The sequence below is a fragment of the Siniperca chuatsi genome, linkage group LG10 (assembly GCF_020085105.1).
Source record: "Siniperca chuatsi isolate FFG_IHB_CAS linkage group LG10, ASM2008510v1, whole genome shotgun sequence".
Lineage (NCBI taxonomy): Eukaryota > Metazoa > Chordata > Actinopteri > Centrarchiformes > Sinipercidae > Siniperca > Siniperca chuatsi.
The window spans coordinates 15,841,585-15,864,157 of record NC_058051.1 but is presented as its reverse complement, the minus strand read 5'-3'; the positions used below and the strand labels follow the sequence as shown (position 1 = coordinate 15,864,157).

The 22,573-nt window shown below is 41.1% G+C and overlaps 1 protein-coding gene across 1 annotated transcript; it reads left to right on the top strand.

Annotated features, from left to right (window-relative positions):
• Window positions 1-3,281: 3,281 nt before the first annotated feature.
• On the top strand, window positions 3,282-15,010 carry rnd1b (Rho family GTPase 1b). The gene is made up of 5 exons (XM_044211709.1): window positions 3,282-3,545; window positions 4,042-4,129; window positions 11,044-11,153; window positions 11,353-11,487; window positions 12,015-15,010. The coding sequence occupies exons 1-5, from the start codon at window positions 3,426-3,428 to the stop codon at window positions 12,258-12,260; spliced, it is 699 nt and encodes a 232-aa protein (XP_044067644.1). The 5' UTR covers window positions 3,282-3,425; the 3' UTR covers window positions 12,261-15,010.
• The last annotated feature ends 7,563 nt before the right edge of the window (window positions 15,011-22,573 follow it).

Genomic DNA, 22,573 nt, shown 5'->3' with positions numbered 1-22,573 from the left:
TAAACTATGTGGCCAAAGGTGCGTACTTTTGGTCTGGTGCTGTATTTCACAGTTTGGTTTGGGCCCCTTAGTTCCAACATAGATAAATCTCAATGCTACAGCATACAATGATATATTAGACAGTAGTGTGCTTCCAACTTTGTGTTTAGTGAGGTCCCTTTCTTGTGCCTTTGTGCACAAAGCCTGGTCCATAAAAGGGTTTTTTTCTAGTTTGGTGTGGAAGAACTTGACTGGTCTGCAGAGAGCCCTGCCCAATCCAACACCTTCTTTGACTCCTCCAAAGAGATGTCATAACCCAACACGTACAAAACTCGAGAAGTCTCTTCAATCAGTTCACACATGCTTTTTTATATGAGCTACAGTACAATCACTCTGTTCCAATCATTCATAACTGCACCCATATACCACTCATTCAGATTCAGGAAGTGCCATGTAATTGCCACCTCCATCTGGACATGATCATCAATTACCATCTGTCCTGTGCATGTAATACCACATTTTATCGATTGGTAGCCCAATATCACTTCCCTCTTTGGTTGATCTCACAAAAAACTGTAAATTGCTGCTTCATGTGTAAGTCTAGACTATCATGTGTGAAAATCATGCTAGAAACCCTGGGTTACAACACCATCTGCTGATGAGTTTGCAGTAGGAAAATAAGGAAGTTCACGTTTCTATCTGTCTGAGAATCTTGTGAGCGAGCTAGTGACTCAGCTTTTGTCTCTTTTCCTGAGGCTGTGTGTAGACTGCTGTCATTGTGTTGATGATAATTACCAACACTGTCACTAAATACATTGAGGTTTGATGGTTTAAGGCATCAATGCGTTGTCCTGCCAGTAGCCCCCCCCCCCCCCCCCAATTTCCTCCTCCCCAGCCTTGTCCTTCTCATCCTCTAGTATCAGCCATATTGGAAGGTGTCACTTTATGCCTGATGATTATTCACAGCCACCTGTCTCTCTCTGTCCCATCAGAGGCATTCATGTATGAATTGCAGTTAGTTTCGAAGGGTTAGAAAGAGTTCATAGTCTGCAACTTTCTTCTTAACAGTTTCTGTCTTTCTGTATGCACCACTGTATTTAAGTATTATTCTATTTCTACATTTTATTTTATTACTAATCAGCAGCGTAGCACAAAAATCCTGGCCCTGTACATATGAAGCCTTAGTGGGCCTCCTCCCTCTTTAATACATCCATTGTCACGCCTGTACAAGTAATCAGGAATGAAGTGTTTATAATGCATTAAGAAAGGCTGCACAATCTGAAATCTCAGCATATTTCAGCCCTCTTTTCTCCACATACTGTAATTACTGTGTGAAGCTTTCACTATGAAAATTATAGAACATTATTTCTCTCACAGTTCTTTAGGTCTGCATTACACCCTGGGCACAAGACAATAGTGGAAAGCCATCTAACTCTGGCCCTTACACTGAGAAAGGATTAATGCATTACTATATTATAAAAGACAACTGAGTAAGACTTCACTTCACAATCATGTCTTATTTGCTGAAACAAAGTGGATTTCTAACAAGGGCTAGCCAAGTTTGTTGCAACATAGAAGTAGCTTATTAAAACTTTAAAAACTTAAAGGCACAATCCATATGTTAACAAAAAAGGTTCTGAAATTAAAGGTGTTGCTGCTTCATTTACAAGCATGCTAACTAGTATTATCATTCTTTCTTTCCTGTCTTTCTTTTCTCTTTTAGTAGCCTGATTTAACTTTTTTAACTATCTTCACCTGTAGTCTCCAGCATCAGAGCAATTACTGAGTTTGGAGACAAACTTTTTTTGTCCATCTTACTGCAGGAGAAATACTTATATATATGTATTATATATATATTTATTTAAAATTTTGCCAAACATGAAATTGTATAGCAACAAAGTTCCTCTTTTTTGCACCACTGATTATGAGCAGTATTATTTTACAACATTCACTTGAAAGATTGGTGTAAAATCACATGAAATACTATGAACAAAGAGAGAAAGTGCAATTGCTCGAATGCTGTTGATGATGTAAATGAAATGCTAATAGCAATACAAAACATTTTCTCCTGACATGCAGACACAACCCCCACAATCAGAGCTGTGTATGACATATTGGGCTGTAAAACACAGACAGATCCCAGCATGGGGGATGAATGAAACGGGCTGTTTGTGAACAAAGGCAAATTGCTTTGACCCACTGGGGCAAAAACTGCAAGAGCTCTGATTGGCGATAGTAAGTAAATTAGCTAGTAGGCTGTGAGACACTGGGGGAAGGCAGTTAATTGACTTTTATCTTTTAATTCTCCTTTTCCTAACAATGAGATACTGTTTCCATACAGTAATAACCTTCAGGGTGTGAAAGTCAGTGTCTGTGTGTCTTCAGGGGTTTGACCAGCACAAGTGAGAGGGAAGACCTCTGATTTGACCCTGTGGGCAGCCGATAGCTGGTCACCTATCAGGGGGCCTCACACCATCCTACCGCATGTCGACATGGTGGTATTATACTGAGCGCTACACTGATACAGGTCAGACTGCCCTTTGATCAGCAAACATTCACTGAAACATTCTTTAAATCTCTCGTGTTAGCGTAACTGTAATCAGTAAGAAATGTTGTTTTAGAAGAAATTGACCACTTATGAGAAATCAAACATCATTGTTAAATACACAATTACAGAAAAAAGAGGTTCAGTGCTAATTTGCCTCATATAATGATATTACCTTCCACACTGCAAAATCTAGGAATTTCAGACCAGTTGTGGAAGATGGAGAATAATTTTCAAAAAGAAGCAGTTGAGTTGTTTTGATAAAACTTACTTGACTCTCTTGTGCAAATTAAAGTTAACTAATTAGTCCACTGTGGATTGGTCTGTCAGTCCCATTGTCCTCAGCCAGTGGTATGCTATTGATCCAGTGAGTCAAGTCAATCTAATCAATCAATTAGCAGCAGGCCAAGTGACAGGACCCACAGGTGACAAAACAGAAGCCTGCAGTGACTGCTACTTAATTCATACACCCTAAAATCTAATGTTAAAACAGTTTCACATCAATTTATTGGAGAAGGAGCAGAAATTACTTGTACATAATAATGGATTTGCTTATTTTTTCCAGGGAAACATAAATGAGTATAACTATTAAACTCTTACAATGTAATGCGCAGCTGCTCTATCATCCTTGACAAAATAACTTGTTTTTGCTTTCTGAGAACAGCACTGAGTGCAGTGAAGGGATGTTAGAAAGCCTGTGGAATGGCGAGCTCCTATTGGCTGCTGCTCGCCCGTATAAAGAGTCGCAGTGGCAAATTCAATCAGATCAACTGCGAGCATCCTCCGAGGGCCAGACATCAGGACGCTCGATCACACTGGGACGATTTCTGTGCTGTTCAGCTGCTTGTTTTTGACATTTTCTGCGAATAAAAAAGAAAAACACTGGACCATCATTAACATCATGAAGGAAAGGAGAAATACACAGCCGCTGGTGGTGAGATGTAAACTGGTTCTTGTGGGAGACGTTCAATGCGGAAAAACGGCGATGTTGCAAGTCCTGGCGAAGGATTGTTATCCAGAGGTATGCTCTTATGTGAACTGTTTGTGAAAAGTGAACTTAAAATGTATGCACATAAAGATGTTCTGTATTTTGTTAAATTATCTTAGGATGACTGAATGTGGCAGGAAAAAAAATCGGTGCGTCTATTGCAGTCACAGTTTTCATGCGCATTTTCATAAAATTTCGTCCTCTTGGTTTATATTGTATGCGTTTACCGTAATATATTTAAATGCATTAGCTTTTTTTAATCACATGATCAATGTATTCCCTAGGCATTTATGATTGCTTCATTATATATTGGCCTGAGCTAAATATTTCCTGCAGCTGCAGTGATTCATCTGACTGATTGATCCGAAATTCCTTCATATTGAGGGAAAAACTGCATTAGGCTTATTATTTGATTGACCCCTCAGTGCGTGTTTTTGTGTTGCACTAATTAACTAGATAAATTCCATACCTGTAGCTGACTGACTGACACCTCCCCACTAATGGCATCGTGTTGCTAATTGCTCCCCAGACCTACGTGCCCACGGTATTTGAAAACTACACAGCCTGTCTGGAGCTGGAGGAGCAGAGAGTGGAGCTCAGTCTGTGGGACACTTCAGGTAACTGATCACCTTTTCTCTGTCTGTCATCATGGCTTGCCATATTGCCTGCAGCGCTGAAGGAGACTGGGATATTAGGCAATACGCTGTGAATGTAATGAGCGTCTGTCTCAGCTGAAAGGAGAGCTGCGCCTTTGAATTTCCTCAAAGATATTCCCCTTTTGGGAGCTAGGAATGTAATTGTCATGACCCTGTCCATCTTGGATTAAAAGGAGATAGCATGAAAGTGGTGTTTAATTACTTAAAGGCTTATGGGCATGCCTCATACTCTTTTGTTGATGCAGGAGCACACAAAATGTGCACTTGTTGAACTGCTGAGTCTCAGTCATCTTTCAAATCTCTAAACTGCAGCTAATTAAATTTCCTGTTATATCACATTTTTGCATGTGGCGGGATAAAGGATTGACAGATCTACAAGTGCGTTTCTCTGCCTAATATGTTTCACTGGAAACTAGGCAGAAAGACAGTGATTATTCCGCTTCACTTGTTATTGCTGACTTTGTGCATCATATGTTCATTTACACTAAGCGTGAAAAAGAGGGTCAATGTGTCAGTGTGGATCTCCCCAGGGATCTGCTGTTTAGAGTGTTGACCTGGATACTGTGAACACGGGTCTGCAGCACCTGTTTGATTCCCCTCATGCTCGCTGCACAATGGTTCCTCTCTCCAGCCCACATCCCTCTCCATTCACACCTGTGCTGGACGTATCTGTAGCCTCACTAGGTCACCATAGCTGAGCAAGTTGGCTTGTGTGTGTGTGTGTGTGTGTGTGTGTGTGTGTGTGTGTGTGTGTATGTGTGTGTGCATGTGTTTTTGTGCATATGAGTGTCTGTGTACAACAAATCCTTTATGTAACAGACCCACTTGTATGAGATGATGCAGTATTTGTACTGCATTCTCGCAGCCCCCCCATCCAAAAGTGGCAACAGGAAAAAAGTGAGTGTAATTCCATCCCCAGACCAAATCCTGCTTTTTAATCCCAGACTGTGGACCTTTGGTCTGGCCAGCAGGAGTGGGCCTGGTGCCGGGGGATGATGGGCACACAGAGAGACATCCTGTTGAGCAGGAAGGTTTTCTGGAGCAGACAGACAGGAGGCAGCTCAGAAACTCTGGTGACCTGCATTCGCCTCCATATGCTGCTCCGGGGCACCCACTCGAACAGCATGATGCAGGGGATTAAGACTCTGAATACCCCTTCAGACTGAGTTTGAGATTCTTTCTTTCTCTTTCTTTCTTTATTTCTTTCTTCATTTCTTGTTCTTCTTTTCACTTGTATATGCAGCTTTTCTGTTCACATTTACACTTTTTTCCTGCCCATCTTTCATTGTTTCAACTCTTTTCCTCCCTCTGTTTGTTTTTGTTGCTTCCTCCTCCTTATTCATGCACAATCCAAAATTGCACCAGCTGGTTTCCAACTAATTTGCATCACAAGGAACAATGAACGCAACAAACAACAAACACATACCATGCAATAGAGTACAATATGCAGTACAGAACAGCATATACAGTACGCATACTGTAGTTGTAAATTAACAGATTAAACTGACCACAAAAGGCATCACAGAAAGTTATTCATGGTGATGTAAATATTTTTATTTGTAACAGGCTTGAAATTTGATTTAAAGACTTAAAGCAACTACAATGAGTTTTTAACTGGTTATGAAACAGTCTCTTTAATACTGATGACTCTATATGACCTACAATAGCAAACAAGACCATCAGCGAGAAGATTGGCTATTTCCATATAGGTATTCTATATGCTTGTCACATGGTCCAATTCCCCACAAAATCTAACTATACAATTTACAGCAAGCACCCTGCAGACCAGAAGAGCCTATGTTTACATTTTCCAGGGCAAGTTTCGCAGTGAGTAGTACGGTTAAAGGAAGCAGGAGGAGTTTGGTTTTTTTTGAGAATTTTATTTTTGACATTATATGTTGTGGTTATGACTGAAACTGGGGCAAGATCAGCAAAGAGAAAAAGAAAAGAACTGACTGAGGAATTTTAAAAAAGCTAAAAGGGACAGTGAAAGAGCATGGGGGGAAACTCAAGTCAGCCTTGGTTGTCATTCAACAGATGGAGAGAATTGCGGAATTTGAAAGGATTTAAAACCGATCCTGAATTGGCCCTCTTCCTCCTAGACTGGTATGTAATATGTCTATTTTATTTGGCTGTGTACAGTCCATGGAGATATAGGTCAAGGTGGACATTATTGTAATACAACTGGTTTATAACATAACATTTTATGTTGGCCTTGCTACCGAGCTATATCTTGCTGTTGGCTTATTATTAAGAGGACATAACATTAATAGGGAATGTTGATAACTTTAGCTTTCTCGACAGAATTACTATTACAGAGCAACCAAATCTGTTAGTTGTAGGCTTAGATGTAACCAAGATGGCCGTCGTCATATTAGAGTTATTACATAGCCACAAATAGATACATTACCTCATTGTCACTGCATCCTACAAATAGCTGTGTTTCAAAAATGAAAAATAGTATCAAAATAAGTTGCATCTTTCTTTCACTCGCTTCCAAAGCAATTGCACACGCTAGCCAGATCAAGATCTTTACGACACGAGGTGGTGGAAACACTTCTGCTTTTGACCACAGGGCCTGCCAAAATTGACGCAAAATGAAACTTCTTTGTAGTTGCTTTAAATGAATTTTCACTCTCATGTTCCACTGAACGTATGTCACCCCCCCTTCCCCTTCATTTGTGATAGATGACTCTCATGTATCTCATGTCAGGCTCCTGGTGATGGACGACAGGCACAGGGGCTATTTGTTTGTCACACCGTACAGTTTCCTCTTCTTACTGTAATTTGCACTAATTGCGTGGTGTTGTGCCGCTGCGGCCCCACCACACTGAGAGGTTCTCCTCATTATCCCGATTCTCCTTCATTGATTGGACTGACCTCATCCCCGTCTTCCACATGGCAGGCAGCTCCTTCTCCCAGCCCCGCTATGGATTTACAGACCAAAATCAATCCACCGGTTTTAATCAGCCTGGTCCAATCAGACACGCAGGGAGGAGAGAGAAAGAGGGGGAAGGCGAACACCGTCCAGTGGCTGTAACTCATGTATAGTGAATAATGAATCTTGTTATAGTGTTAGTGAGTAATTTATTTCAGGTTGAATGGTCTTGCTGATAAAGCCTTTGAGTTTAAGAGGATACTGTATATGTAATCATTTCTTGTCTGATTGATTAATGAGACTGATTTGTTATGAACCCAATATCCATTTAGGCTGATGAAACAATCTGTATAAAGAGAGGCATTGTTAATAGACAATAATCATGTTAATGGCTATATATCAGTCATTTCTAATGACCACTCAGCTTTTAGCAATTTTTAGGGTTCAGTCTGTTTAAGGGATACAACTAATAATAATTTTAATTATAGATTAATCAGTCGATTATTTTTTGATTAATTAATTAATTGTTTGATCTATAAAATATCAAAGAATAGTTTTTTACCTCTGAGACTCTGATTATGACTTTGCAAAAGATTACTAGCAGAATACACTTTTAATTTAATGCACATCAAGGTTTTCGTTTACATTTTTTAAATAATCTGTTCTTTGACTCAACTTCAAAATCCAGAGTGTGATCAACTTTGACAGTGTCAAGTTACAAAGTGAAGCTTGTTAACAGTTCAGATGCGGTGATGCTCAGGAACAAAGAACCGCCCTCTCTCTCCCTGCAGGGGACTTCAGTGGTGATGCTGACTGGCTCTGGCATGTGAAACCAGGGAACAACTGTCTGACGCAATGTAGTGTGTTTTTTGGCATGGCTGTGAAGTCCGTAGTTGTCAGCTGCAGCAGCAGCAGCAGCAGCAGCACAGCTCCCAGCCGGCTAAGTGTGGGTGGAGGGGCAGGGCTACTCTCATACCCAAATCTGTGAGTCATCCCATCACTGGATCATTAATCTGTCTGACCCCTGCATTCTCACGGTAGGAGAGGAGTGTGCTAATGAAGAAGACGGGCTATGTCACTCTGTTGATTAAGCACACATGCACAAAAATACACTGAAACTCTCACTTATGCACACACAGAAAAGCAGATCCTCCCCTCCCCCACCTGTACGCTCCAACACAAGGCCCGTCGTCTCAGCCTATGAAGCTTACTTCTGCTGTGGCCCAATTTCCACCTCGACACTTAGCTCTGGGCACCACACCATCAAGACGGATGGAGTTGAGCTCAGCCGCAGGAATTTGGTTATGCTCTTTTCTTTTCCTCCCATTCCCCAGTAACTCAGCCTCACTCTCCACGTTTCATGCCTCAGAAACTCTCCATCTGTTGTAGAGGCATGCTGTTGAGTAAAGGGAAGAAAGGGTACATTTGGAGCATGCTTAGGCTCTGCATGTGTATTAAACTGTCTATCCAGGCCATTCTTTGGGTTGTTGCAATGGAGAGAAGGAGGGAAGCGAGGGTAAGAGACAGAGACTGGTACTCTGTGATATCAGACTGCAGGGGGTGAAGGATTAATGGCAGAGGAGGGCTCTTTGTGATCTGCCTCAGTAGGCTACACTCCTGCTTTCCCTCCTCTCTTCCTCCTGGCTTTTTCTTGCCACAACAGAAACAGCTATTCTTCCAGGATTAGAAACTGGGTCCTGGAGTGTCAGGAGAGTGCTGCCAAGGCTGCTACTGTACCCAAACAGCATGCTGTGGAGCATCAAATACTAATATTTACACATTCATATCATTTTTTTATTTATTCCCTTTGAAAATAGGATAAATACGCCTACTGAATCATGCATCGTTTGTCCAAAATGAAATATAAAATCGATTTCTGTAGAGAAAAAAAAGCATCCTATACGTCTCTTGGCAAGGGAACTAATTTGTCAGCTTTAATTGCAAAGGCTCTTGGACCCCCTGTGCAGCTTTCCATTGATTGCTGCATTTAGATCAGTGGCCATTTAATGCAGAATCACACCCAGTTTCCCAGCGCTGTGATAACCCCTTGTGGGAGATTGGGAAGATTTATAGAGTGCCCTGCCTCTGACTCTCCTATGAGATTCCTCAGAGTCGCCACACACACACACACACACACACACAGAGACTCATCATCCCAGTGGTGCTAATTGTTCTGATTTTAATGTGTGTCAATTTTCACAGTCAACAAACGCAAAGTTGTCTCACAGATGAGCGTGTCTTTTCTACTCCAGCCCTAGGTGTAAATGGTGTTAGGACAATAATATAATTTGCATTCTTAAGGGGGAGGCGTCTGTCCTCTTTGTAAAAATACAGTCGTAGTAAATCAAGAGAATTAAGAGTAGAACAAAGTAATTTTTCTATCCAAAGGCATAGAAACAGAGTTATAATACAACAAGCGTGTCCCTTTGTTCCTTTGCAGCGATGTTTACTTTCTCCAGGACATTGAGCCCTGAGGAATTTCATCGCAGCTTGTCATTATTCCACTCACAGCGCCCGGCAGCTGGCAAATTCAGTTTTACCCTTTGATAATGTGGAAAATCATTAAGTATTCATGAAACAGATCTATATGCACATATCCATGTTGTGTATGCTTTTTCATATGTTTTCTACTGATGCATTGTTTTCTATGCTGTAAATCAATTAGGATGGTTGTAAAATCTTATGAGTGATTACACAGACTGCTTTTGTTATCTGTAGCTATAAGGGGAACACTGAATCCCTTTTGGGATTCACACGGAGCCTAAAGTAAACATGTTAATCCCATTGAGCTGCTCCTCTTCTGTTTCATCTGATCACAGATTGGGTTCACCTCTGGCTGCTGCCAAATTTAAATAGTGAGTCTGTGTGTCATTAGGTGTGGTGTTGGCATGTGTGAATGTGTGTGTCTTTGTGTGTGATGGATGTATGTCTGTGGTCCCCAACTCTGTTGCAGAGCAGAGGAATGTCCCCAACAGTAGGTGGGTGGGCAGTTTGCGGTGTAAAATGATTGATTGGCAGTTAAGGCGAGCCTTTATGGAGAGGTGGGAGGAATGCCTGATGTAGATGGTGGATTCCAAGGCTGTTGCTGTGGTAACAGAGGGACTGGAGATAGTGCGCGCCGAGCAGAGGATTTTTGGGGGGGTGGGTGGTTTACTTAAGGATTCTGAGCATGAGTGGGAGCGTCTGCCTGCCCCAAGCCCCACCGTTGCACTTGCGTAATCTACTGCAAGAGAAGATCAATGAGGATTTAGTGCTCGATTGTCATCTTCTCTCCCTCTGAAATGCCAGCAGAGGATATAGGAGCAGGGAAAAGAGCAGTTTCAGGAACAGCAAAGTGAGGCTCAGCTGGAGAAGTGATGCCGATTGCACATAATCCCCGCAGCTGTATTCTTTCGCTCTGCCTCTGTCACTCTGCTGCTCTATCACCCTTTTTGCTCTGACCAACTGCCTGTTGTCACAGCAATCAATTCCTGAAACAATCTCCACTTAAAATGAATTAATCATTGGCTAAAATCATGAACGCTTAAACATTTTACAATGCAGATTTAGCCTAAACCCTTGTACCTTTGATATGAAAATGTGCCTTGTAATGTGGCACCAGAAAAGTATGTGCAGTCCCCTGCAGGTCTGACCAAAGTTTTAAAAATATCAAAAGGCCCTTTTCTATCAAACATTCAGGAACAAAACGTACAGAGAAACTTTGAGAACTACAAAGTGTGTTACCATTTCACCATGAAGATGAGGAAAACATTGAGGTCCTTTGTCAATATTTCAAAATGGTGGCTGTGCAAGATTCCTCTGAAACGTTTGTCTCACAAATCAGCAATATTCACCACTGCACTCATTCGGCTTTGAGTTCCTGTGGTCAAAAGGGGCCACATCGAGGTCATTGATGGCACATGGAACTACTTGAAATCAAAGATGCCTGTGTGTGTTTTCAAAGTTTGTCTTCCTGTCTTTTATCCACATTATTAATTCTCTTTTTCTGCCCTCTAAGGTTCTCCATACTACGATAATGTGAGACCCCTGTGCTACAGTGACTCAGACGCAGTTTTGCTGTGTTTTGACATCAGCCGCCCAGACACTGTCGACAGCAGTCTGAAGAAGGTAATGGCTGCAGTACCTCATTCTCTAATTCTCTTTTGTACCCCATTGTCACACACTTAATATCAGCAATTCTTTCAAATATAGCTTGTTTTTGTGAAAGTATACTATAGGATTGTGCAGTAAATATTTACAGGTTATTATTTACTCCACACTTTGGCAAAATGGATCCACTGAACTGATTGTCCTTTTTTGTCCACAGTGGAAAACTGAGATCCTGGACTTCTGTCCGAGCACACGTATCCTGCTCATTGGCTGTAAGACCGACCTGCGCACAGATGTCTGCACGCTGATGGAGCTGTCCAATCAGAAACAGACTCCCATCACCTATGAGCAGGTGAGAAAAAATAAGTAACACATATAGTTTGTCAGGAATATAGTCAATGCCGAATTAAAAATGTTAACAAAAAACACGTATGACAACCACACTTAAATAGTACAGTTATTAAACGTTTGTTTTTCAGAAGTCATTTTGTTGAAAAAAATAAATATTACAATAATCAGCAGACCTTCTTTGTTATTGATATATATCATAATATCTGTTAAGGCTCTGTTTTAGGCTCCACTTCCATTGGAGCTATTATTTTCAAGTATTTCAAAAATCATTTTGGGAATCTGATTCATTAATTTCTTGAATCTTTTTTATGATGACAAAGGGGTCAAGAATATGAGTCACCTATTGTCACCTAGAGAATTCAATGATGGCATCATCCTCATTTTTAATTTCACAGCCATTTTATGAGCTTGCAGAGGCATCTCTTCCTGAACTCCACACTACCTGGTGACGCTGGTGCAAATAGAAAACAATGAAAACGTATTAAAGGATGTTATGAACATCACCCTTCATCACTCCATTTATTGTAGGGTTCTGCTATGGCCAAGCAGCTGGGTGCAGAGGCTTACCTGGAGTGCTCAGCGTTCACCTCGGAGAAAAGCATCCACAGCGTGTTCCGCACCGCAGCGATGGCCTGCATCAACAAGCTGCAGCCTCTCCCAAAGTCCAGCCCCACCCGCCGTCTCTCCAAAAGACTTCTCCACCTGCCCAGCAAGTCGGATTTGCTCTCCTCCACCTTCAAGAAGGAGAAGGCCAAGAGCTGCTCGGTCATGTGAGTGGAGACCTCTTGGGTTACAGTCATCACATGCAACCCCAAGCCCCTGCCTCTTTGGTCTCGGGGAAGGGGGTGGGCACGATGGTTTTATCAGGGGCTTCCTGCTGAATCCTTCCCTCACCCCCCCGGAAACCAAACACCCATCAGAAGAGGTGGACACCTCGCTGTCCACTTGCTCCTGAACCTTTTAGCGCACATCTTATTCCACAATTGTTTATCTTGCTTTCGAACAAACAATATCCGTCAAGGTTTGATCATCGAGCTATCATTTTTTCACCTGTAAACAGTATGCAACTACAATGGTGTTACATCTGTCTGATTTTACTATCTCTAGGCACATGTTGATTTTGTCCAAATTGGAAATGTGCAACGTGTGACGTTTAATCTTGTGATGTAAATGCCTCTCAGACAATTCAATGGATATTTTTCTAAGTACAAAAATATATCTAGCATGAAACTGTCAGGAATTAGCAAAATCCTGTACGTCCCTCTTAGTAAGGTATGTGAGGTGTGAAATAGCTTGTCGCTGGTGTCCCCATTTAGGCCTGTGAAAGATGTAGAGGGAGTAGTGGGACAAACCACAGTGAGAGCTATTACATAGAGAGCTGTTCTCATTGTCTCAGTGGTGATGAGAGCAGGGATAAGAGCTATGAGCGCAGGCTGCTGTGCAGACAGCAGTCTAGACTATTTCAACCTGCATGGATTGTTGATGCATGGTTGTGTAGCTCTGGACAGCGCTGCTCCGCAGGCTTTCAGTGGACTAAGTGGAGGAGGCGAGGAGGCTCTGTGTGTACAAAATGAAATGAGGACACACAAAAAATGAATGGAAGTTTAGTCTGGCTTCCGGTATCTCTGCTGTCACAGCTGGAGTCTATTTTAAAATACTATTTTGGTGATGGAACAGACACATTTTACAGTAAAAGATAAGAAAAGATGCTTTTGTTGTGACCAGGAGCATAAACAGTTCAATGCCTAGCTGTCGAGTGTTGTTAATGAAGCTGTGGCTGGTTACTGATGCCAGTCAAAGTATTATGAGGCATATTTAAAAGCATAGGATAACGCCTGCCTAAGGCAGGCTGACTGCAAATGTGAAAATCTGGTTTGTAGATTAGAAAAGATTTGTAGCATTGTGTTGTTGAGAGTTTTTCAACAATTCTCAAATGGTATGCAGTTTTGAAAAATGCCTTTCATATCATATTCCCAGAAGTCATTGAGATTTTTTGACTACTGTAATATGCCTGTGGATTTCTCTCGTTTGCAACAATCCAATGTAGCACTCCCAACTTGACTCTACTCTTCCAAGATGACTCTAGTTTTTGTGTCGTACACTCTTGTTAATGTATTGACCTCCAATAAGCAGCACTTACTGTAGGTTACAATGACTACGGAGCAAAAATTGGACCCTTTTGTGAGCTTAAATCATTGGCTTCATGGTTATATGTGTGTGCAGCATTGATCTCTGTGCTTCTAACCATAAAGCAATAATGATTTAAGTGCTTGTGATGCAAGGTAACCTGTGTGGCAATAAAGATGCAGCTTTGTGATTACTGTCATGCTATAGCGCTCCATGGACATCCACATAATAGACTGAAACCATCTCTGCTGTACAAAGAGGCTGCTGATCTGCGTTTGCCCCTCCTCCTCCGTGTAAGTAGCCACTGGTATATAGAATAACCAATGATGATGTTGTGCTATGAAATAGATCAGAGCATGTGAATAAGAGGGAACAACGCTCTTTGAGTTGGAGATGCTAGAAGTTGCTTTCAATTTTACATCATCATAATAAAAATATTGAGGCAGTAGGACTTAAGTAAACTGCTTGAGTGAGTTGACAGTGCAGTATATGGTTTTTAAATTGGAAATCCACTTGGAAACATTCAAAAGTCTAACAATCATCTTGTGAAAAGGGCTAGTGTGTGGAAAAAAGGAAATAATGTGGGACTAAGGAGAACAAGTAATCAAAATGCACAGGCTGGCCCTGTCCAAAGAAAGCTATTTTTCCATTATTTGTTTTCATGGTTGCTGTGTATTTAGTTTTTTCTTTTTGGTATTTAAAAGCATGATGTGAGTCCCGGTGTTATTTTGGAAATATCTCACTGAGATAGTTGTAGCGTCTTTATGGAGCTGTGGAGTGCCCCCGGTAGTCACAGGAACTTATAGTGGTGATTTGCACAAAGGCTTCCAGTTCATGGTCACACACCAAATTCCTCAGCATTGCCTAGCAACAATTCAGCGTAGGAAGCAGAGGCTGGCTCTTGGGTTGTTTGTGTGGATAGAGAGGGTTGGCTCACAAGCAGACATCCCCACATCCATTATTACGGCTTCAGTTATGCATTTATTGCCAGGCTTGTTCAAAAAAACATTTCTTGATATTTTTCTTTGGGTTAGGGAGCTGATGCCAGGCCCTCTGAAGATGAGATAGATGGGCGGCTCACAGACCATGTCAGTTAATATGCAGCCTTTGTGTTATAGTCAGTGTGTGGTACAATGGTGCAGTCAAACTCCTAAGCATGTCCTATTGAAGTTGTATGATTGTACATACAGTCTCTTGTTTTATAATCATTGTAAGACATCTTGAAGGATGTCACATGAAAATATTGTTGATGTGAATATTTATTTGGTAGCTTTTTTTTTGCCTTTTTTTGATTGACATGTACATTTGTTTAAAATCTATTTTGGAAAATTGACTTTTTTTTCCTTTTTTTGTTTTTGCTGTGTTAAATAAAGCTTGCCTTGTCTGGCACCTTTGAATTGTCATTCTCCTGTCATTTAAAAGTAAAATCTTTAACAGTTCATTACCGGAAAACCTCCATTATCTGAGAGGGTATTCTTTAATATACCCAAAATATACCCAGGTTCACAGTGTTATCATAAATTATCAGAATGAGAATATATAATATTTACTCAAGAATCCTAATAAAATAGCTGGTGATTAATTATGTATTTGTATATACAAGTACATATCAAGTCTTTTCAAAATACATTTATACACAAAATATATATGATTTTGTTAAAAGTCTTGGAAAACACATCATTTTGCATTTGGCAATGGAGATGCCTTTTAACATAGCATAAGAGAACTGAAGGTAAGAGAACTGTCCTCCAATTCTCTTACCTTCAGGCTTTTACACATTTTTATGATATACTGATTTTGATTTACACTTTCATCAAAATCGCGTGGGCTTGATCAAAAAGCTTTAGACATGTTTAAACCCTGTTGTCATTTTTCTGATCACATACTTCTTAAAGTGTTATAATGAAAGTGAACAGATGTCTCCAGTAATGTATCACTTCAATCATATCTGTAGTAAGTGAGGTGCTTATCTTTTCCACTCTATCAGTGCTAATAATTCCTTTAATAGGCTCTGTGTCACTGCATGCATGCAGAGCATGTCTCATTAAGGGTAGAGCAAATTTAAATCACGATAGATGGGGGATTACTGACATTTTCTATTACTTCAACCCTGAACTAAGATCATAGTCACTGATGATCAGGGAGTTATTATCACAGACTGAGAAAAGAAAAACGTGTCAGTCAGATGTGTAATTGACAAATGACAAACAGCATGATAAGCATAATAAGGATGATAGACAGGAAAGGTTTGATATCCACCACTTACAAAGTGAAATACCTAATTTGCTAAATGGAACAATAAAACAAATGATGTGTTAATTATGTATGATATTACTTTGACAGTACTGAGAAGCACACTTAAAGTAATGAACATTTTCCAACATTTTCCAACATTCATCCTTACAGGTTGTTTGAAATCTTCACAGCTTTTCTGTCTCTTCTGAAGATGCACAAAGCTGCCGCTCTCATCTGTGTTCAAACACACCACATCTGGTCGCTGCCAGCTGCAGAGGTGTCTGAAAATGGCCTTATGCCACAGAATGTGTCAGAGGTGCCCATGTGCCCTCACATTGCCTCTTCTTCCAGTGCTACAGACTCTAACTCTAACTCTAACTAGTGCTAATAAGCTCTAATGACACTGTGCAATGAGTGATGTCTGCAAGGTAGAAGTAGAGAACTAAGGGCATATTAGAAAAATGTGCAAACATATCATCACCTTTTAAGTTGATATGGCAAACTTGTTAGCAACTAGTTGCTTATTTAGCAACAGATATGGAGCAACATTAGCTTTTTTTGTGTCCACCTGATGATTTGAAGTCCAATATTTACTCTTTTTAGCTCTGTTTAGCTCTACAACAACTCCTGAGTGAAATATCTGGTACTTTAGCTGCTAAATGCTCCACTATGTCTGTCTGCTGTTTGGTGCTGAGCATATAGTATAGGGTGGGTTTTGGTAGCTTTTTTTGGAAACAGCTTTTTGCTTTCGCTCAAAAAAATTGCAAAAAAGTTGCATACTTTAAAACCAAAACAATGAGCTAAGAGACGCTGAAACGGCTGATTATTATCTGAAGGTTCATCACTACAAGCAACTCCTTTCATATAAAATTGCCTTTTGATCCATTGTTAGGATCAAAGTATTTCAAAGATTCAATGCACTTTACTTTTTCATCAACATTTTCACCAAAAGAGATTTATTTTATGGTAATATAAATAGTCCTGGATCAGAAAATTGACCATTATTGCAACTATATTTACCTGGTTATTCATATGGTTTCTTATCAGATGATTCTGGGTGAAGCTGTGCAATGGCAATACACCAGATTATGTGGTAAGGCAACCAAAAAATATCACCCAAGATTTTAGTGTGTTTTCCACCTATTCTCTGAAACATTAAGAAACTGGTATGAGGACGTTTAACCTGAGCTGTCCTCAGTACAGAACTCATATAGCAAACCTCTTGCTGCTTTTGCTAAAAAAACACTCTGCTGCTAAAAACAAAATGAATCACGGGATGTCAGTGGGGTGGATGCTGGAGCACCTGAGGTAGAGGCTGACATTGTACACATGCAGGCACACACACTGGGTGTGAGGACATGTAAATGGGCCACATACGCTGCTAGTCGTAGTAAATTAGGCCAACATCTGGACAGGCACAGAGAGTTCAATTGCCCACTCAGCTGTGGCTTGTACCTCGAGGGCTCGGTTAAGGAGAAGTGGCATCATGGCATAGTTCAGCGAGCTTTCAGGATCAACCCTGCCATTTTGTTAAGACTTTGCCATACATAGCCACCTTAGAAAAGTTCTTTGTCTCCAGCACAAACCATGGGTCACATTGACCCAGGATTACTGTGTTGCCATGGACAAAAGCTGGAGAGAGAGGGCATTTTACCCACACAAAGCCAATTTAACAGGCCGTAAAACACAGTGGATTAATTCTGATTCACACACGTTTAACTAATCAGAATATCAATCCACATCACAAAATTAAATTCATAAGAGTGCTAACATCATTATCTCCCTGGTGACATGTAAATGAATTCATTAAAATCTAGATAATGATGGAAGATGCTCAAACAGGCATTCTCCCTTTCATTGTAGTTATAGTGATTATATTCTAGTTCAAAGGTATGTGCGATGAAAAAAAAGAAGAAAAAATAGGATTGCGACCTGACAGCTTAGTACAATGAGTCAGTGTTCAGTGGACAGACTGGACAGTTTTTCTGCGGATCTGGACGGCAGTGTACAAAGGGTGATCTGAGGAGAGATATGCAGCACTGAGTGGACAGCCCTCAGTGCTGTTGTGTAATATTATCATCATGTTCTGGGTCCTCAGATAACTCTGTGCAAGGACTCAACAACGCAACAGCACATTCCAGAAGTAACCTGTCACTTTATGTTTCCTGTTTGTGTGCAGGCAGATTCAAATATTGAGATTCAGTATGAAACCATACTGTCATCTTTAAAAAGAAAACTGAGCTCATTAATGCTACACCGAAAATTTGCGTGTACCCATCTACACGCATCTGTGCAGATATGTGCTAATCTTTGATGACTGATGAGGTGTGATGAGGTGTCGAGTCCTGCAGTGTGCACTCTCTCTCTCTCTCTCTCTCTCTCTCTCTCTCTCTCTCTCTCTCTCTCTCTCTCAGACACACAGACAGCAGATTCTCTGCCTCTGCCGCAGTGCAGGGCAGGGCCAGAATATCCAAACCCATCAATTCCCAATTCAGCCAGTTTTGCTCTCAAAAAAGGGCTAGTATAATAGGATTTAACAGGACATGATCACAACATTCCTATTATGCCGTTTATCCTCACAATCTCTATACAAGCTCCTGCAAAGGCTGGCAGTAAAATCTAGATATTTTTTTAAACAATGTTCTTTTCAGATGCACAATCTCAGAGGAAATAATGGACTGAGGTTTAGAGATGAGTGTGTGTGTATACATGAGAAACTCAATATATTCTCTTTACTGTATATCATTATTTCACTTGTTGATGAGTTTAGTAAAATCCTCACCCTACAAACACATCCACTCTATCGTCACTTTACACACACAGCACCACTAACTGTCCACCAGAACAGATCGTCCCTCTGTATCTTCAGTCTCATGGGGGACTAAAAACTATGTTGCAGCTCCTCCATCACCCCCACCTCTCTGTGTGACCTCTGGCCCTAAACTCCCGCCTGTGGCTAAACCTATGGCTCCCCTAGAGCTCTCTCTTGACCTTGTGTTTCCCTGGCAGCGCCACCAATGAGCTCAGTCAAATGTGAGCAGTTGTTTAATGTTCCCTGTGGCCACAGTGGGAAAGCACAAGTTGTCCCTCTGAAACCTAATGTTGTTTTTTAAAAGCAATCGAGAAATCACTGTGTTGTTTTTAGGACAAATCCTTATGCGTTAACCAGGATGGGCCAGAAACGTCTCTGTTGCACAAGTCATGCAAATTGAGCAGATGCGGGTATATTCGGCTTATTCTAATCCTTATAAGCTATTTGTGTGTGCGAGCATTGCCTGTGGTAAATGTTCACTTGCTCCTATTTGCCAGATGAGTAAATTTCCATAATCTTGTTTACATGAAATGGCAGGTATTTGTCAGTAGAAAATCTACATGTGTACATTTTAGTCTTGTTCATATCATACAAGGGATCTTATGTTGTGCATGATTAATGTAAGGTACCAAGTATCAAGTTTTAGTGCTTTATGCATGATATATACTGTATATTTTAATTTTAACCTAAAAGGACTGCAGATGAAAAGTCTAGTGCAGTACATCAAATGACAATGTTTATGTTTAATTTTGAACATAGTTGATTACAAATAAATAATATAGGCTATAAAAATTGTCCCGGTATATTTATGAGCGTGTTTGTGTCTTAGGTTGTGTTGATGACTCTATTATGCATGTTTTATACAGAGCATGTTCCCCACAGTGAGTGCACCAATCCAAAACTTACATCCAAAACATAAACACAGTAGACAAAAACACACAAAATATGCACATGCTCTGTGCCCCTTCTTTGTGATCACCAGGCAACCGCACACAAAGGCCGAGGCGTGCTCTGCTGTGCACAATGTGACACTGTCTGAGCACGATAGGATGAGGAGGAGCACTGGGCTGTACCCTCAACACACACAAACACACACAGTGGATTTGGCTATGGGCCACATCCTGCGTGTGTCTGCACAAGCCAAAATAACATGGAGACATCCAGTACAGCGCCCACAAGCGCCATCCCCTCAGCTGCACCAGTGGAGAAATAAGCAGGGCCTGATGCTTTGTCCTTCATGCTGATTAAAATGCTAGATTAGGTCAGCTGCAGCAGACTGAGAGCACAGCAGTGATAATTACTCCATAATTACCCCTAAATACACATTGTGTCTCTGCTGTGTTTCACCACCATCATTTCACTTTCTTTTTTTTTACTCAGTGGTCATGTGCAAAAGCACTGCTTTAACTGCACACATCAAAGTACTGAACCTATATCTGCCAGCCTAAATTTGCAGATGCTCTATAACTCAAACATCAGCAACCATTAACAGGATCAGTGCATTCCTCCAAACAGAGCACATCTCCATCAGTGATCAGCGTGCATGCATGTGTGCAACTGTTATCCCTGAGGTCCCTGCAGCTATGAGAGCAGTATTAGCAGTGGGGGGAAGGATGGGAGACAGACAAAAGGGAGGCCGAGGCTATTGCAGGCAGCACTCTGCTCATTTTTTTCTCTGCCACTCCTCTTTAGGGAACCATGGCTACAGGCGGGAGCAAGTGCCTTTAGTGGTTTGACGGAGTGTGAGGTGTGTATGAAGCTTAGTCCGGGATGCACGCGGGACCAGAGGGCCCTCCCACTGAGCAATAACTCTCCTGCTCTTGCTTGGGGGGTTGGGGGGGAAAGAAATAAGGAGATGGCAAGTGAGCAAAGACCAGGGGGGAGGGTGTGTGCAGAGATGGGAGGATATCTTGAATAGCTCAATGTCTTTAAGTCTAAAACTCCATTTTACTTCAAAATGAAATGGACTTTGAAGAGAGAAAGGCTATATGTTTGCCCTGCTGCAACAGATACGGACACTGGAGTGTTAAAGAAGGAGGGGTGGATCTAAGAGAGAGCTGAGCCAAGCAATGACATTGATCCTTAGTGACAAGGGAGCTGTAAAGGCACTGAGAATACACACACTAGAGGGATGTTCTTGCATGTACATACTCAAAGGGGGAACTGAAGCATAGAGCTAATGCAGATTACATAAGCACTGCATTGGGAAGAGGTCTTTGCTGGCAGGAAGCATCCACAGAAAACTGAAACGAGCCATGTTGCAGCGAATATGTGAAGATCAAACAGAAAACCTATGAGGAAACATGATGGATATGGTCACACTTGATTACAAGGCAAGCAAGGCTTTGTTAGCAGTGTAATTATTTAACTGGCATTTGATGTGCTGATCTGCAACAATTCCATTGCATATATATATGTTGTCATGACAACAGGTAGCATATCTGTAATGAAAGCATGTTTCCTAAGTTTTTTTATAGACAAAAAGAAGAGGCAGATGTACAATGCATGGATTTTTGAAGGAGACAGTAGAACTGTGCAGATGCCTTTTCAAATAAAATGTTATCAGTCCTGTTTTACTGTCGGACTGCAGTGTGCATCTTCTTGTCTTACAGTATAACAAAGGAGTCAAAAGCCTGGTGTAGATATACAGTATGAGCCTCAGTCACAGCAGTACAGATACTGAAGCAACACTATGATTCATATGAGACAGTTGATGAAAAATTGAGTCCTGCATGCCTGGGTTGTTATGGCTTTAAGCTCACTGCCAACCTGAGCATCCATGCAGCCTCTGCCAATTCCACTGTGTTCAAGGGAGAGGAACACAATTAGCAGACATTCATCTTTAGGCTGGAGTTTAGAAGGTCATGACATTTCTAACTATCTGTGGAACTGTCACACTTGCGCCACCGTCTGTAAATATTCACTTTGCCTCTCATTTATTTATCGTAAAATTATGCAAATGACAAATTGAAGAATGTGTGTGTGCAACAATAAAGCTTTGCCTTGACCTCCTGCAGACTCACAGGTCAGAGTTTACATTTGTCAAACCAGCAGACTGCAAAGTGCAGCATCACTACCAAGCAGCGTGGTTCAGCACAGCAATGGTGCGGGGTTTCATGTTATAAATCACATGGCAAACATTTTTGTTCAGCATTCTGTATTTAACTCAAGGCTTACCTGCCATCACCTATTAACAATATGGACAAAGTGAGATTAAAATTTCTGTGGTACATCTCTCAGCTCATTAAACCCAGTTCTGGATCTGTAGTGCTAAAGACGATAGAATGAACTGCATAAGATGTTTTGTTCTTAAAGAGAGTTAAAGAGAGGGGTTGAAAAGAGGAAATTATTTTAGAGAGGAAGGGCAGTGCACATCAGTGATCCTGTTTGATGTTCCTATCTGGCGGGGCAGAATATTTCTTCTTCCTTGCATTGCTCTTTCCTACCTTTCCATTACTCTCTCTCCTCATTACACAATCATACAAGCCCTGATAGCCTTTATAAATAAAGACACGCTCTCTGTTTGGGTGTGCTTCATCACCTTTAAAAAGGTGGAAAAGAAAGTACTTTGAGATAAAAGAGAAGTTTTTAATCAATGCATGGTCTAGATACTGGAATGCAGTCTGTTACTATGCAACACATCAGCTCCAAAGATATTCCCGTGGAGGATTTGCATCCGCCCTCTGTCTGTGTCCTCCCTCCCAAAGCTGTTTCTTCTTTTTCCTCTGTTTCTTCTTCCTCTTCTCTTTGACTTGCATATTCCAGGGTTTTTGATTCACAGCTGCTTGGGGGGCGTCTTTGATAAGTAAATATGCATTTTTTTCCCAGTTGCTATCCTTCCTGCCTTGATGCTGACTGTAGAAGGCTTAGAGGCACCTTTGTGACAGGAATCAGTATGCCACACCAGCAATAT